Source organism: Ovis canadensis, chromosome 3, assembly GCF_042477335.2.
Source record: "Ovis canadensis isolate MfBH-ARS-UI-01 breed Bighorn chromosome 3, ARS-UI_OviCan_v2, whole genome shotgun sequence".
In the NCBI taxonomy this organism is placed as follows: domain Eukaryota; kingdom Metazoa; phylum Chordata; class Mammalia; order Artiodactyla; family Bovidae; genus Ovis; species Ovis canadensis.
The window spans coordinates 150,223,496-150,237,987 of NC_091247.1; the positions used below are offsets into that span (position 1 = coordinate 150,223,496).

Here is a 14,492-nt window from a genome sequence, read left to right on the forward strand (position 1 = left end):
TTCTCATCAGAAACTTTGGAGGCCAGAAGACAATGGACTGACATGTCCAAAGTGTTAAAAGAAAAAAGTGCCAACAAAGATTGCTATATCCAGTGAAACTGTCCTTTGAAAGTGATGGAGAAATTAACACATTCCAGGTAAACAAAAGCTGAGAGAGATGATGACACTAGATCTGTCATGCAAGAAATCCTCAAGGGAGTCTTAAAAGGTATAAGGAAAGGACACGAGATAGTATCCTGAAGCTGTGTGGAAGAAAAAAGAGCTCACTATACCTAAATGCATGGTCAATTATAATGGCTAATATAAACTGTACTTTTTATTTGCAACATGATTTAGGAGACTATGACATTTAAAGAAAAAAATTATAGGTATAAAAGTTGGTATCATTGCAATGTTGGTTTATAACTCCAAATCTTGAGAGTCCCTTGGACAGCAAGGATATCAAACCAGTCAATCCTAAAAGAATCAATCCTGAATATTCACTGGAATATTAACTGATGCTGAAGCTGAAACTCCAATCTTTTCACCACCTGATGTGAAGAGCTGACCCACTGGAAAAGACTCTGATGCTGGGAAAGATTGAGGGCAGAAGGAGAAGGGTGCAACATACGATGAGATGGTTAGATGGCATCATCGACTCAATGGACATGAGCTTGAGCAGACTCCAGAAATAGTGAAGGATAGGGAAGCCTGGCATGCTGCAGTCCATAGAGTCACAGAATCAGATATGACTGAGCGACTGAACAATGACAACAACAAGGAGCTCCTTGTTCCAATGAGCAAGCACCTTTTAATTTCTTGTCTGCAGTCATCATCTGTAGTGATTTTAAGCCCAAGAAAATGAAGTCTCTCACTGTTACACTGTTTCCCAACTATCTGCCTCGAAGTGATGGGACTGGATGCCATTATCTTTCTCTTTGAATGTTAAGTTTTAAGCCAGCCTTTTCACTCTCATCTTTTACTTTCATCAAGAGGCTCTTTAGTTCTTCCTCACTTTCTGCCATACAGGTGGTGTCATTTGCATATCTGAGGCTATTGATATTTCTCCCAGCAATCTTGATTCCAGCTTGTGCTTCATCCAGCCTGGCATTTCAAATGATATACTCTACATATAAGCAAAATAAGCAAGGTGACAATATACAGCCTTGACGTACTCCTTTCCCTGTTTGGAACCAGTCTGTTGTTCCATGTCCAGTTCTGTTGCTTCTTGACCTGCATAGAGATTTCTCAGGAGACAAGTAAGGTGGTCTGGTATTCCCATCTCTTTAAGAATTTTCCACAGTTTGTGCTGATCCACACAGTCAAAGGCTTTGGTGTAGTCAATAAAGCAAAAGCATATGTTTTTCTGGAACTCTCCTGCATTTTTGATGAGCCAGCAGATGTTTGCAATTTGATCTCTGGTTCCTCTGCCTTTCCTAAATTCAGCTTGAACATCTGGAAGTTCATGGTTCATGTACTGTTGAAGCTTGGATTGGAGAATTTTGAACACTACTTTGAGATGAGTGAAATGAGTGAAATTGTGTGGTAGTTCAATGCCAAATTGAACATTCTTTGGCATTGCCTTTCTTTGGGATTGGAATGAAAACTGACCTTTTCCAGTCCTGTGGCCACTGATGAGTTGAAAACTGACCTTTTCCAGTCCTGTGGCCACTGATGAGACTTCCAAATTTGCTGGCATATTGAGTGCAGCACTTTCGCAGCATCATCCTTCAGGATTTGAAATAGCTCAACTGCAATTCCATCATCTCCATTAGCTTTGCTCACCGTGATGCTTTCTAAGACCCACTTAACTTCACATTCCAGAATGCCTGGCTCTAGGTGAGTGATCACACCATTGTGATTATCTTGGTCATGAAGATCTTTTTTGTATAGCTCTTCTGTGTATTCTTGCCACCTCTTCTTAATATCTTCTGCTTCTGTTAGGTCCATACCATTTCTGTCCTTTATCAAGCCCATCTTTGCATCGTATCTCTAATTATCTTAGTATCTCTAATTTTCTTGAAGAGATCTCTAGTCTTTCCCATTCTGTTCTTTTCCTCTATTTCTTTGCATTGATCACTGAGGAAGGCTTTCTTATCTCTCCTTGCTATTCTTTGGAACTCCGCATTCAGATGCTTATATCTTTCCTTTTCTCCTTTGCTTTTCGCTTCTCTTCTTTCCACAGCTATTTGTAAGGCCTCCCCAGACAACCATTTTGCTTTTTTGCATTTCTTTTCCATAGGGGTGGTCTTGATCCCTATCTCCTGTACAATGTCACGAATCTCTGTCCATAGTTCATCAGGCACTATATCTATCAGATATAGTCCCTTAAATCTATTTCTCACTTCCACTGTATAATCATAAGGGATTTGATTTAGGTCATACCTGAATGGTCTAGTGGTTTTCTCCACTGTCTTCAATTTAAGTCTGAATTTGGCAATAAGGAGTTCGTGATCTGAGCCACAGTCTCTTAAAAGTGCTAAAATGCCAAAATCAACCTACTTCTTTTAAATCTAGCATTTATTAAATGTAGTGGGGCTAACGGGCTTCCCTAGTGGCTCAGTGGTAAAGGATCCACTTGCCAATTTAGCAGACACTGGTTCAATCCCTGGGTCCATCCCCTGGAGAAGGAAACAGCAACCCACTCTAGTATTCTTGCCTGGAAAACAACCATGAAAAAGGAGCCTGGTGGGCCACAGTCCATGGGGTGGCAAGAGAATCAGATACGACTTAGCAACTAAACAACGGCAACACTGGCACTGACAGAATCTTTTTTGCTCTTCCTCAGGTCACTAAGACTATTGAGAACTATCATTCTATCAAATACTTTCAGAAATTCCCTATTAGAGTCCAAGAGGTAAAAGTAAAAACGTGAAAAGAATAGTGAACTCCTTAAATATTCCTGATATTTAAGCACAGCACTGAATTTATCTTCAACTTCACTGACTATGAGGAAACAATGGAAACAGTGTCAGACTTTATTTTTTTGGGCTCCAAAATTACTGCAGATGGTGACTGCAGCCATGAAATTAAAAGACGCTTACTCCTTGGAAGAAAAGTTATGACCAACCTAGATAGCATATTCAAAAGCACAGACATTACTTTGCCAACAAAGGTCCATCTAGTCAAGGCTATGGTTTTTCCTGTGGTCATGTATGGATGTGAGAATTGGACTGTGAAGAAGGCTGAGCGCCGAAGAATTGATGCTTTTGAACTGTGGTGTTGGAGAAGACTCTTGAGAGTCCCTTGGACTGCAAGGAGATCCAACCAGTCCATTCTGAAGGAGATCAGCCCTGGGATTTCTTTGGAAGCAATGATGCTAAAGCTGAAACTCGAGTACTCTGGCCACCTCATGCAAAGAGTTGACTCATTGGAAAAGACTCTGATGCTGGGAGGGAGTGGGGGCAGGAGGAGAAGGGGATGACAGAGGATGAGATGGTTGGATGGCATCACTGACTCGATGGACGTGAGTCTGAGTGAACTCTGGGAGTTGGTGACGGACAGGGAGGCCTGGCGTGCTGCAATTGATGGGGTCGCAAAGAGTCGGACATGACTGAGCAACTGAACTGACTGACTGACTGACCTATAAACTACATGGTCTCCCAACCAACTTGTTTAAAACTGTATTGATGACAGCGAGAGAAGACAAACTGGAAACCTAAATTTAATCTCCTTTCTTGACAGTTAATATAAAGACTGTCACTAAACACATGAACAGAGAGGACCATGCAAAACTCTTCCCTGGCATCAAGGTCTTTCCACCTCAGAAGAGCTATATTCTGAATATTCCACTTCAGATAGGGGTTTATAGAACCAAGGCCAACATTCTTAAAAAGTCTATATCTCAAAAAAAAAAGAATCACTGAAATTAGCAACTATTTAACAACTGCCTAAAAACAAATGTGACTATCCTTGCCCAAAAGACAGAGTATCCTAAGAATTTCCCAAATGCCTTTTCTCCAGTATGGAAAAGTATCAACAAAACTTGAAGAACTTTTCAGACACTGCTACAAGACTGATGCTGTACAACACTGATGTACACCAACTAACAAACATACTATAGTAATTTCAACAGTACTCTTACCTTGCCTTTGCTCTAACAGAAAATTACCTCTGACCTATGACTCCACACACAGATTTTAGGATTCCTGAAATCCTTCTCATTAATTCAAAAATCTAGCAAAGTCTGGGCACATTATAGAGAAACAACAAGACTGCTGGAAAAACATCTTTCAAGACTCAATGTCACTAACTATTCAGAGTCAAGATCCAGTCAAGAAATGAAAACAGACTATAAATAAAATAATCAAAAACTGGAAAAGATGGATAGTAAGATTTTTTTAAAATTTCAGTTCAGTTCAGTTGCTCAGTCATGTCTAACTCCATGGACTGCAGCACACCAGGCTTCTCCTGGATCTTGCTCAAACTCATGTCCATTGAGTCGGTGATGTCATTCAATCATCTCATCCTCTCTCATCCCCTTCCCCTCCTGCCTTCAATCTTTCCCAGCATCAGGGTCTTTTCCAATGAGTCAGTTCTTCCCATTAAGTGGCCAAAGCATTGGAGCTTCAGCTTCAGCATCAGTCCTTCCAATGAATATTCAAGACTGATTTCCTTTAGGATTGACTGGTTGGATCTCCTTGCTGTCCAAGGGATTCTGAAGAGTCTTCTCCAACACCACAATTCAAAATCATCAGTCCACTGTGCAGCCTTGTTTATGGTCCAACTCTCACAGCATACAGAACTACTGGAAAAACCATAGCTTTGTCTGTATGGACTTTTGTCGGTAATGTCTCTGCTTTTTAATATGCTGTCTAGGTTTGTCAAAGTTTTTCTTCCAAGGAGCAAATGTGTTAATTTCATGGCTGCAATCACCATCTGCAGTGATTTTGGACCCCACAAGAGACCCAGCCAGACCTGGCTTTGTGTGTTTGGGTGTCTCCTGAAGAGGCACGGGTGAGCTGTGGCCTGCTCTGGGGACAGGGGCTCTGGCTACAGCAGATCTGGGTGTGCGGCATGTGAACCCCACCATAGAGCCACCAAGCAGACAACCCACAAACTGGAGAATAATTCTGCCAAAGAAGTTCTCACACTGTTGTGAAAGCTCTAGGGCCCACAACAGATTTCCCAAACTGGGGATCCAGCAAAGGGACTGAGAACCCCCAGGGAATTTGACTTTGAAGACCACTGGGATTTGATTTTTTAAATTAAGAGATATCAAAATGACAAGGAGGGAGAATGAATATATCTTAATAATACCTTTGCTAACTAAAGCTATGTGGGCTTTCCTGGTGACTCAGTGGTAAAGAATCTGCTTGCCAATGCAGGAGACGTGGGTTTGATCCCATTGAGAAGATCCCATAAAGAAGGAAATGGCCATACACTCCAGTATTTTTGCCTGGAAAGTGTCACACACTGAGGAGCCTCGTGTGCTACAGTCCATGGGATCACAGAAGAGTCATATATGACTTAGTGACTAAACAACAGTTGAAGATACCATATTTAGCAAACAAATAACTAAGTATATTTTGGAAGTTTTTGGTTTAATTACTCTGAGAAAAATTATCAGACACCCAAATAAGCAACTTTAAAATACATATTTCTATTATTAATATAAAAACTATTACTCTAAATTCTTAAGGAAGTTAAATGACCCTATCAAATGTAATACTCTTCATGCTTTGAAATAGCGCTAGACAGCTCATGCAGCTCAATTCCAGAAAAATAAACAACCCAATAAAAAAACGGACCAAAGAACTAAACAGACATTTCTCCAAAGAAGGCATACAGATGGCTAACAAACACATGAAAAGATGCTCAACATCACTCATTATCAGAGAAATGCAAATCAAAACCACAATGAGATACCATCTCACGCTGGTCAGAATGGCTGCTATCAAAAAGTCTAAAAACAATAAATGCTGGAGAGGGTGTGGAGAAAAGGAAACCCTTTTACACTGTAGGTGGGAATGGAAACTAGTACAGCCACTATGGAGAACAGTGTGGAGAGTCCTTAAAAAACTGGAAACAGAACTGCCATATGACCCAGAAATCCCAATGCTGGACATACACACTGAGGAAACCAGAATTCAAAGGGAATTGACGTGTACGCCAATGTTCATCGCAGCACTGTTTACAATAGCTAGGACGTGGAAGCAACCTAGATGTCCATCGGCAGACGAATGGATAAGAAAGCTGTGGTACATATACAGAATGGATTATTACTCAGCTATTAAAAAGAATGCATTTGAATCAGTTCTAATGAGGTGGATGAAACTGGAGTCTATTAAACAGAGTGAAGTAAGCCAGGAAAAAAAAACACCAATACAGTATATTGACACATATATATGGAATTTAGAAAGATGGTAATGATGACTCTGTATGTGAGACAGCAAAAGAGACACAGATGTAAGGAACCGACTTTTGGACTCTGTGGGAGAAGGCGAGGGTGGGATGATTTGAGAGAATAGCATTGAAACATGTGTATTACCATATGTGAAATAGATCACCAGTCCAGGTTCAATGCATGAGACAGGGCACTCAGGGCCATGGCATTGAGACGACCCTGAGGGATGGGATGGGGAGGGAGGTGGGAGGGAGGTTCAGGATTGGGGACACACGTACACCCATGGCTGATTCATGTCAATGTATGGCAAAAACCACTACAATACTGTAATTAGTCTCCAATTAAAATAAATAAATTAATTAAAAAAATAAAAATAGCGCTAGAGAGGTACCAAAGAGACACAGCTTGATATTTTTGATACCTTTACTTGAAAATATGTATAAATATCTATTATTATCTCTACAGTGACAAGGAAACTTTGGCCTATGTAAGAAAAACTGATAGCTAAATGACAATGACACATCAGCATTTTGAAAAAGAAAGGCTCTATTTCTATAAGCACTGACAGGGTTTGTACTGATTTGTACTTTCTATGAACAGTGTATATTAGTTACTTTCGAAAGGTCTTTCCACAGTGTATTAATATACACATAGATATATAATTTATACATTGAATTCCAACATTTCATCTCTTTTATCAAAGGACCTGTCTTAAAAGGCATTCAAAAATATAAAGTGAGAAATCTCTTCCAAATATAATCTATCATGGTACAGAGATTGTTATATTCTCTACCATGTCCAAATAATTCCTCTAGTAACAAATCCTGAATCTAGAAGGTTAACTTTGCCCATAAAATATCTGTATTTCTTTTACAGGTTACAGAAAAATTTTTCAGTACATTTTCCAATATTTTAATGCAAATATTTTATAAAGCATATTCTGTGGACCCAAAAATGTTCTCATTTTTTGGTACTCAGGATTCATCAAAAATCACAGGTAGACCAAACAATGCATAATTGCATTTCTTGGGATATATATGAAAAAATTTACATAGAGTATAACATGCAATATAAATATAACCCAGATGCAAGGTTTAATTATATTTTTGTTCTGAATTCACTGATTTATGACTGGTGGCTTAGCATGTCTAGAAATATTTTTAAAAGCTCATAAAAGCAGCATATATAAATACAGCATCTTCCTAATAATGCTCCACATTTATACCATTCTTATACTTCTAAACTACAAGAGACATTCAGACATAGCATAATTACGGAACTCAGAGTAATTCATATTCATATTATTATTATGTGTGGTAAAATTTAGTAATTCACGAGGACATTTTCCCCAAACATATTTTAAAACACTAGAAGAACCCAAAATTTCATCTATAATTTAAAATCCAGACAAATACAGGAGAAATTATGCCTTACCTCATACTCAGAAATTTCAGGTAAGTTACTTTCATCTGCCTTCTCTAGCTTTTCAGCAGCCCACTTGCTTGCAGCTTCAGCAAGTTCCTTTTCAGTTAGCCTACTGGGTTTTTCTAATACCTAATAAAAACAAAAGAAAGGTTCTGTTACAATTGTTAAGGTTTTTTAAATTTCAAATACATCAGGAAGTATATCCCACTTAATGCTTAAAATCATATAAGCATTCAAATTTATATAAAGAACAAGTATATTCTTTACTTTTTCAAAAATTAACAGAACTTCTTTAAGTTGCCTTTTGTCTGGGACATATAGACTAGACGTGACTCCTAATTTCATTTATATAAAGCTTTAGAAATTCATCTAATGAATGAAACAAAAGACATTGACAACTAATACACTATACAATTTATAGAATATATAGACATTATACTGAGTTCAACTTTATATCTTTAATTATATTCAATGAAATAAATAATGACAAAATTTCATCAAGGTAAATTCCTAATTAATGCAACAGAAAAGTCCAGATATGCTATGGCTGCGTTTGAATAGCAGTTTCATCATTAGGGAGGTTAGACGATTTTATATACATATCTTATGATACTGTGAGCCTTGGTTTTCTCATTTATAAAATAGGGGTTACTAATATTACATTCATGCTTAAATAAAGCAGTTGTGAGAATCAAGAGCAGTAACAGACCTGAAAGCATCTAGTGTAATGCTTGGGAGTTTAATTTCATCTTCATCTCTTACTTCTGTAAAGTTGTCTCACTCTTCCTAAACATACCTCCTCTGGATGACAGTGGCAGTAAAAATCCCCATGTTGGCTAGCAGTGCCAAAAAGACAAACCGGTAAAGGTTTGCTAGAGCTTTGGGTAAAGACACACCAACCCAAGCTCTGGGAGAGGAAGTTGGAAACTGAGTTCAAGCATATGGGCAACAATATAGCAAATAACGTTCATGGAATGAAGCCCCAATAAAAATCCCAGAGACTGAAGCTCAGGCAAGCTACCGAGCTGGAAATACATTTTGAATATGTCGCCGGGGGAGGCAATGGGTCTGGACTCCACAGAGAAAGGACAACTAGAAGCTCCATTTATGGGACATTCCAAATCTTGCCCTCTGTGTATCTCCCTTTCTTTTGGTTCTAATCTGTATTCTTTTGCTATAGTAAAACTATAAGTAGAAAAAAAAATTAAAAACTCAAGTTATCATATACTAGTGTTTATAAAGTACATATACGCAAACCAAAAATAAGGTATTTTAATTAAATGGAATTCCATGAAAGTAGCTCAGTAGACTTTATTATCACAAACTTATAAACCAAAACACTGAATGTCAATACGTTACTGATTTATACACAGTTACCAATAAATGCTAAACTGGAACTTAAAACTAGGTCTTCTAGATGTGTAAGGCCCTGACCTCCTTCAATACCTTATTCAATTCATGAAAAAACTGGACTGCCATCTGTAACATTTACTGGAAAATAATCACAATGTGTCTACATCAAGTGTTTCCACGGCCACTGAGTAAGACTAAATATCCTACTCCAAAGCCCTACCCATGCATAAAATGTAAAAGATATAAACAATACCTTTATTATAATATTATTATTAATAACACGCTTTTTAAACAATTAGAAACATATTTTTTAATGTATACCTCTTTTTGGTACTTGTTTTGAAGAGAAAGTTATAAAGCAAAAACAAAACAAAATAAAACATTATAAGCTATCTCTAGTGAAGAAGGAAGCAAAATCTTTCAAATGAATCCTTCTATTCAACCATTATTAAATCTATACACTTGAAAAACTCATTTGAAAGTAACTTAAAACAGCAGAAAAAAAAAAAACTGAAGAATTATTCCTACATGACAGCAACCATAATGTTTAAAAGGAAAAGTCTTCTACCATATCAGAAAATCTAGGTAATAAAGATAGCATGTAAAAAATTAACAGAAAATAAAATTAGCATGTAACCCTGGGAAAAGGACACAGGAAGCTATTCTTTTCCAATTCATACAAAAAAGAAAAGAAAACATCTAAAATCCATTAGAGTTGGATTTTTAAAAAATCAACATAATACTTCATTTATGTATTTCATAAGTTTGGCAAACAGCAAAAAATTCAGCAACATTGCAAATGTTAAAAAGTCAAATGTAAAATAAAAAATTTTTTTACATAGTTAGTAATAATAAGTACACACATAGGGTTTTGCAAAGCTAGCAACATACCAAGGATGCTTGTCTTCTGAATATATACCACAAACACACACACACAAAAGCAATATAATTTATCTTTATAAAAATTAGAGCCAAGCAATAAAAAAGGATGTTCATAATAAATATCCTAACACATATGTTCACTACATATATCTTATACATTGAAATGCTATATCTTGTACCCTTAAATACCATGTGTAGAGGGCCAAGCAGAGTAAATTTAGGCTCATCAATGAGGCTAAGAATTATTTGAGAATTTAATGCTTATAATTAATGTACTCTAAACTTTCTATGTAGCAATTCCTAGATCATAACAATGTATTCCACTATACATCTAAGAAGCTGAGTCTTCTTTGAAGGGAGTATAAAATTTTTGACCAGTATCAAAATTCTGGTAAAATACACATTGAAGGCATTGTCTAGTGCATGTAATGTTTGGAGGCATTAATGAATGTTGGAGAAATAACTTAGATTTTACACTAAGCTTCAGCTGAGCTTTATCAAATCAAACAGCTCAACTATAAGGCAAGAAAAACTAACCCTTCATAAGAGATTAGTGGGTCTTACCAAATCAAGATAAGAATTCAATCTTAGGGAAAAAAACTCCCCAAATGAGCAGATCTGAAGCAGCAGGCACTGAAACGAACATCTGGAAATGATCTAATACCTTGATATTCAGTCACTGGTTCAGAAGCGACAATCTGTGGGCTATTTTATCTAATTAACATTTTAGAATTAGCACCAGCCCCCAAAACCTCAAATTAGAATATTTAATCTTCATTAAAACACATCCTTTTGTGCTATATTAATACAACTACAACCAAATCAAAGAAAGTTTAATTTCTCAACTTACTGTGTATCTTTGTGTATGCTGGCTAACAACTTGAATTTTTAATTTACTTGGGCTTCTGTTTTGGGGTACTTCAATTGAAGAGAAATTCATTCCACAGGATTCAGTTCAGTTCAGTTCAGTCGCTCAGTTGTGTCCAACTCTTTGCGACCCCATGAATCGCAGCACGCCAGCCCTCTCTGTCTATCACCAACTCCCGGAGTTCACTCAGACTTACGTTCGAGTCAGTGATGCCATCCAGCCATCTCATCCTCGGTCATCCCCTCTCCAACTGCCCCCAGTCCCTCCCAGCATCAGAATCTTTTCCAATGAGTCAACTCTTCACATGAGGTGGCCAAAGTACTGGAGTTTCAGCTTTAGCATCATTCCTTCCAAAGAAATCTCAGGGCTGATCTCCAGAATGGATTGGTTGGATATCCTTGCAGTCCAAGGGACTCTCAAGAGTCTTCTCCAACACCACAGTTCAAAAGCATCAATTCTTTGGCGCTCAGCCTTCCTCACAGTCCAGCTCTCACATCCATACATGACAACAGGAAAAACCATAGCCTTGACTAGAAGGACCTTAGTCAGCAAAGTAATGTCTGTGCTTTTGAATATGCTATCTAGGTTGGTCATAACTTTTCTTCCAAGGAGTAAGCATCTTTTAATTTCATGGCTGCAGTCACCATCTGCAGTGATTTTGGAGCACCCAAAAATAAAGTCTGACACTGTTTCCACTGTTTCCCCATCCATTTCCCATGAAGTGATGGGACCAGATGCCATGATCTTTGTTTTCTGAATGTTGAGCTTTAAGCCAACTTTTTCACTCTCCTCTTTCACTTTCATCAAGAGGCTTTTTAGATCCTCTTCCCTTTCTGCCATAAGGGTGGTGTCATCTGCATATCTGAGGTTATCAATATTTCTCCCGGCAATCTTGATTCCAGCATGTGTTTCTTCCAGTCCAGTGTTTCTCATGATGTATTCTGCATATAAGTTAAACAAGCAGGGTGACAATATACAGCCTTGGCGTACTCCTTTTCCTATCTGAAACCAGTCTGTTGTTCCATGTCCAGTTCTAACTGTTGCTTCCTGACCTGCGTACAGATTTCTCAAGAGGCAGGTCAGGTGGTCTGGTATTCCCATCTCTTTCACAGGATTACATTTTGCTAAAGCATTCTTTCGCATTGGTCCAAGCTTGAATTCCTTTTTTGCACATACTGATCTGCATGACTGCATAGCTTATGAGGGCCTCCTTTAAATCGCAGTTCTTTTGTTCTTTGAAGCATTAAATATCAGCCCAAGCATTAAATATCAACCCAAGACAAATTCTCTGCCTTCCAGATTTTTAGACTGAAGTTGTTGTTCTCCTTCACTTACTCAATCTTCACTTACTAGAATCTTTACTCTGGCTCCTCTTTGCTCTGGAGTTTCTTGACCGAAGAGTTTGGTGGTCATTCCCTTCAAAGAAAATGTTCTCACGGTCCCGGTAGCAAGTTCCTCACGTTGCTGCTTCTCGGATACTAAGTCCTTAGCAGCCATCTCCAAGTCATACTATTTAAGTTATGTTTCCTGCACACACACTATTTAAGTCATGTTTCCTGCAGTGCTTCTGTATGAAAAGGATACTCCTTTAACTGATCTGCATAATGTTCTTTATCTTCCAAAATACCATTAACAGAAGATGCATGCACATCCATGTGATGACCAGCACTCTGCAGTCCATCACCCATTTCTTTTACTGTGGCATTTCACTCACTGAAAACTTGCCCATAATTTCCATGCACTTTATATACACCATGCAATCTACTACTCTAGCTCTGACTCAAAGAAGATATGAGATGACAGACTGTAGTTCATCACTGTGTTTTAATCCAGTAAATCTCTTGTCTGGGTTTTTCACTCTGAATGTTGCATTAAAGCATTTTCAACCTGAGTCTGCTTTCAGCTGAAATCCAGTTACATTTACAGTCTCCTTCCAGTTACATTCCTCTGTTAAAAACAGAAGAGCCCGTCTCTATAAAGGATGGGATGTGAACCAATTCTCAACAGGAAGTTTTCTAAATCAATTCCATGTCTGTCCACAAAATTCAGGTCCATTTTGTCAGCAGAGAGTATATGCCAAACAAATTCCGCCCTTTTTTCTGGTAGATGTGGCACAACAATATGTGAATAGTAAACTAAAAGGTAGTTTCTCAACAACTCAAATTCACTACGCTGCCTCCATAGTGAGTCCGTTAGAACACTGATGATCACCATGTTCAACCAATCTTGTTTCAATGAGGTCAGCAGTTTACGTTTCTTGCCATGTTCATGGCATTTCTTCCAGCTCACTTTTCTACTTCAAAAACACTAGTTTCTATCTTCCAGAACCAAAACCAAATCTGTGTTACCCTGCCATCCCCAGGGCCCTCATGCCTTCTGCTTCCTCGTCCACCACAGACCCTAGCCCAGAGCCGGCTGGAGCGGCCCAAGGGCTCGAGGTGCGCATGTTGCACAAGCTGCCCAGGATCAGGAGCTGCTTGCTCCATGGCTACAGTTCAGCACAACAGACACAGTGTGACTATGCTGCCAGGCTACGGATGGATTTTACGGTTAAAATATATTCTGTCACGTACAAAGTACTATGCTGTAACTTATATTCACATCACATTATTCAGCTCAGTTCAGTCGCTCAGTTGTGTCTGCCTCTGCGCACACCAGGCTTCTCTGTCCACCAACACCTCTTGGAGCTTTCTCAAACTCATGTCCATCGAGTCAGTGACACCATCCAACCATCTCATCCTCTGTCGTCTCCTTCTCCTTCTGCCTTCAATCTTTCCCAGCATTAGGGTCTTTTCCAGTGAGTCAGTTGTTCCCATTAGGTGGCCAAAGTACTGGAGCTTCAGCTTCAGCATCAGTCCTTCCAATCCCCTTAGGATGGACTGGTTGGATCTCCTTGCTGTCCAAGGGACTCTCAAGAGTTTTCTCCAACACTACAGCTCAAAAGCATCTTTTTTCGGCACTCAGCTTTCTTTACGGTCCAATTCTCACATCCATATGAGTACTAGAAAAACCACAGCTTTGACCAGACGAACCTTTGTCTGCAAGGTGATATCTCTGCTTTTTAATACGCTCTCCAGAGTTGTCATAGCTTTTCTTCCAAGGAGCAAGTGTCTTTTAATTTCATGGCTGCAGTCACCATCTAGAGTGATTCTGGAGCCCAGGTAAATAAAGTCTGTCACTGTTCCCATTGTTTCCCCATCTATTTACCATGAAGTGATGAGACCAGATGCCATGATCTGAACACTGAGTTTTAAGCCAGCTTTTTGACAATCCTCTTTAACTTTCATCAAGAGGCTCTTTAGTTCTTATTCATTTTCTGCCATAAAGTTGATATTATTTGCATATCTGAGATTACTGATATGTAGCAATCTTTCTCCCAGCAATCTTGATTCCAGCTTGTGCTTCATCCAGCCTGGCATTTCTCATGATGTACTCTGCATATAAGTTAAATAAGCAGGGTGACAAGATAACCACCTTGACGTACTCCTTTCCCAATATGGGACCAGTCCATTGTTCCATGTCTGGTTCTAACTGTTGCTTCTTGACCTGCATACAGATTTCTCAGGAGGCAGGTAAGGTGGTCTGGTATTCCCATCTCCAGAAGGATTTCCCCCAGTTTGTTGTGATCCACACAGTCAA

The 14,492-nt window shown here is 38.6% G+C and overlaps 1 protein-coding gene and 1 pseudogene across 43 annotated transcripts in view; both read right to left on the reverse strand.

The window, feature by feature from the left end:
* Window positions 1-14,492, reverse strand: part of PPHLN1 (periphilin 1) — a 169,325-nt gene that overhangs the window by 63,514 nt on the left and 91,319 nt on the right. For all 43 annotated transcript variants that reach the window (XM_069584575.1, XM_069584570.1, XM_069584554.1 and 40 more), the window contains one exon: window positions 7,760-7,879. In XM_069584575.1, the coding sequence (XP_069440676.1) occupies window positions 7,760-7,879 (120 nt within the window). The remainder of the gene's footprint in view (window positions 1-7,759; window positions 7,880-14,492) is intronic.
* On the reverse strand, window positions 11,968-13,339 carry LOC138438220 (sorting nexin-4-like; annotated as a pseudogene).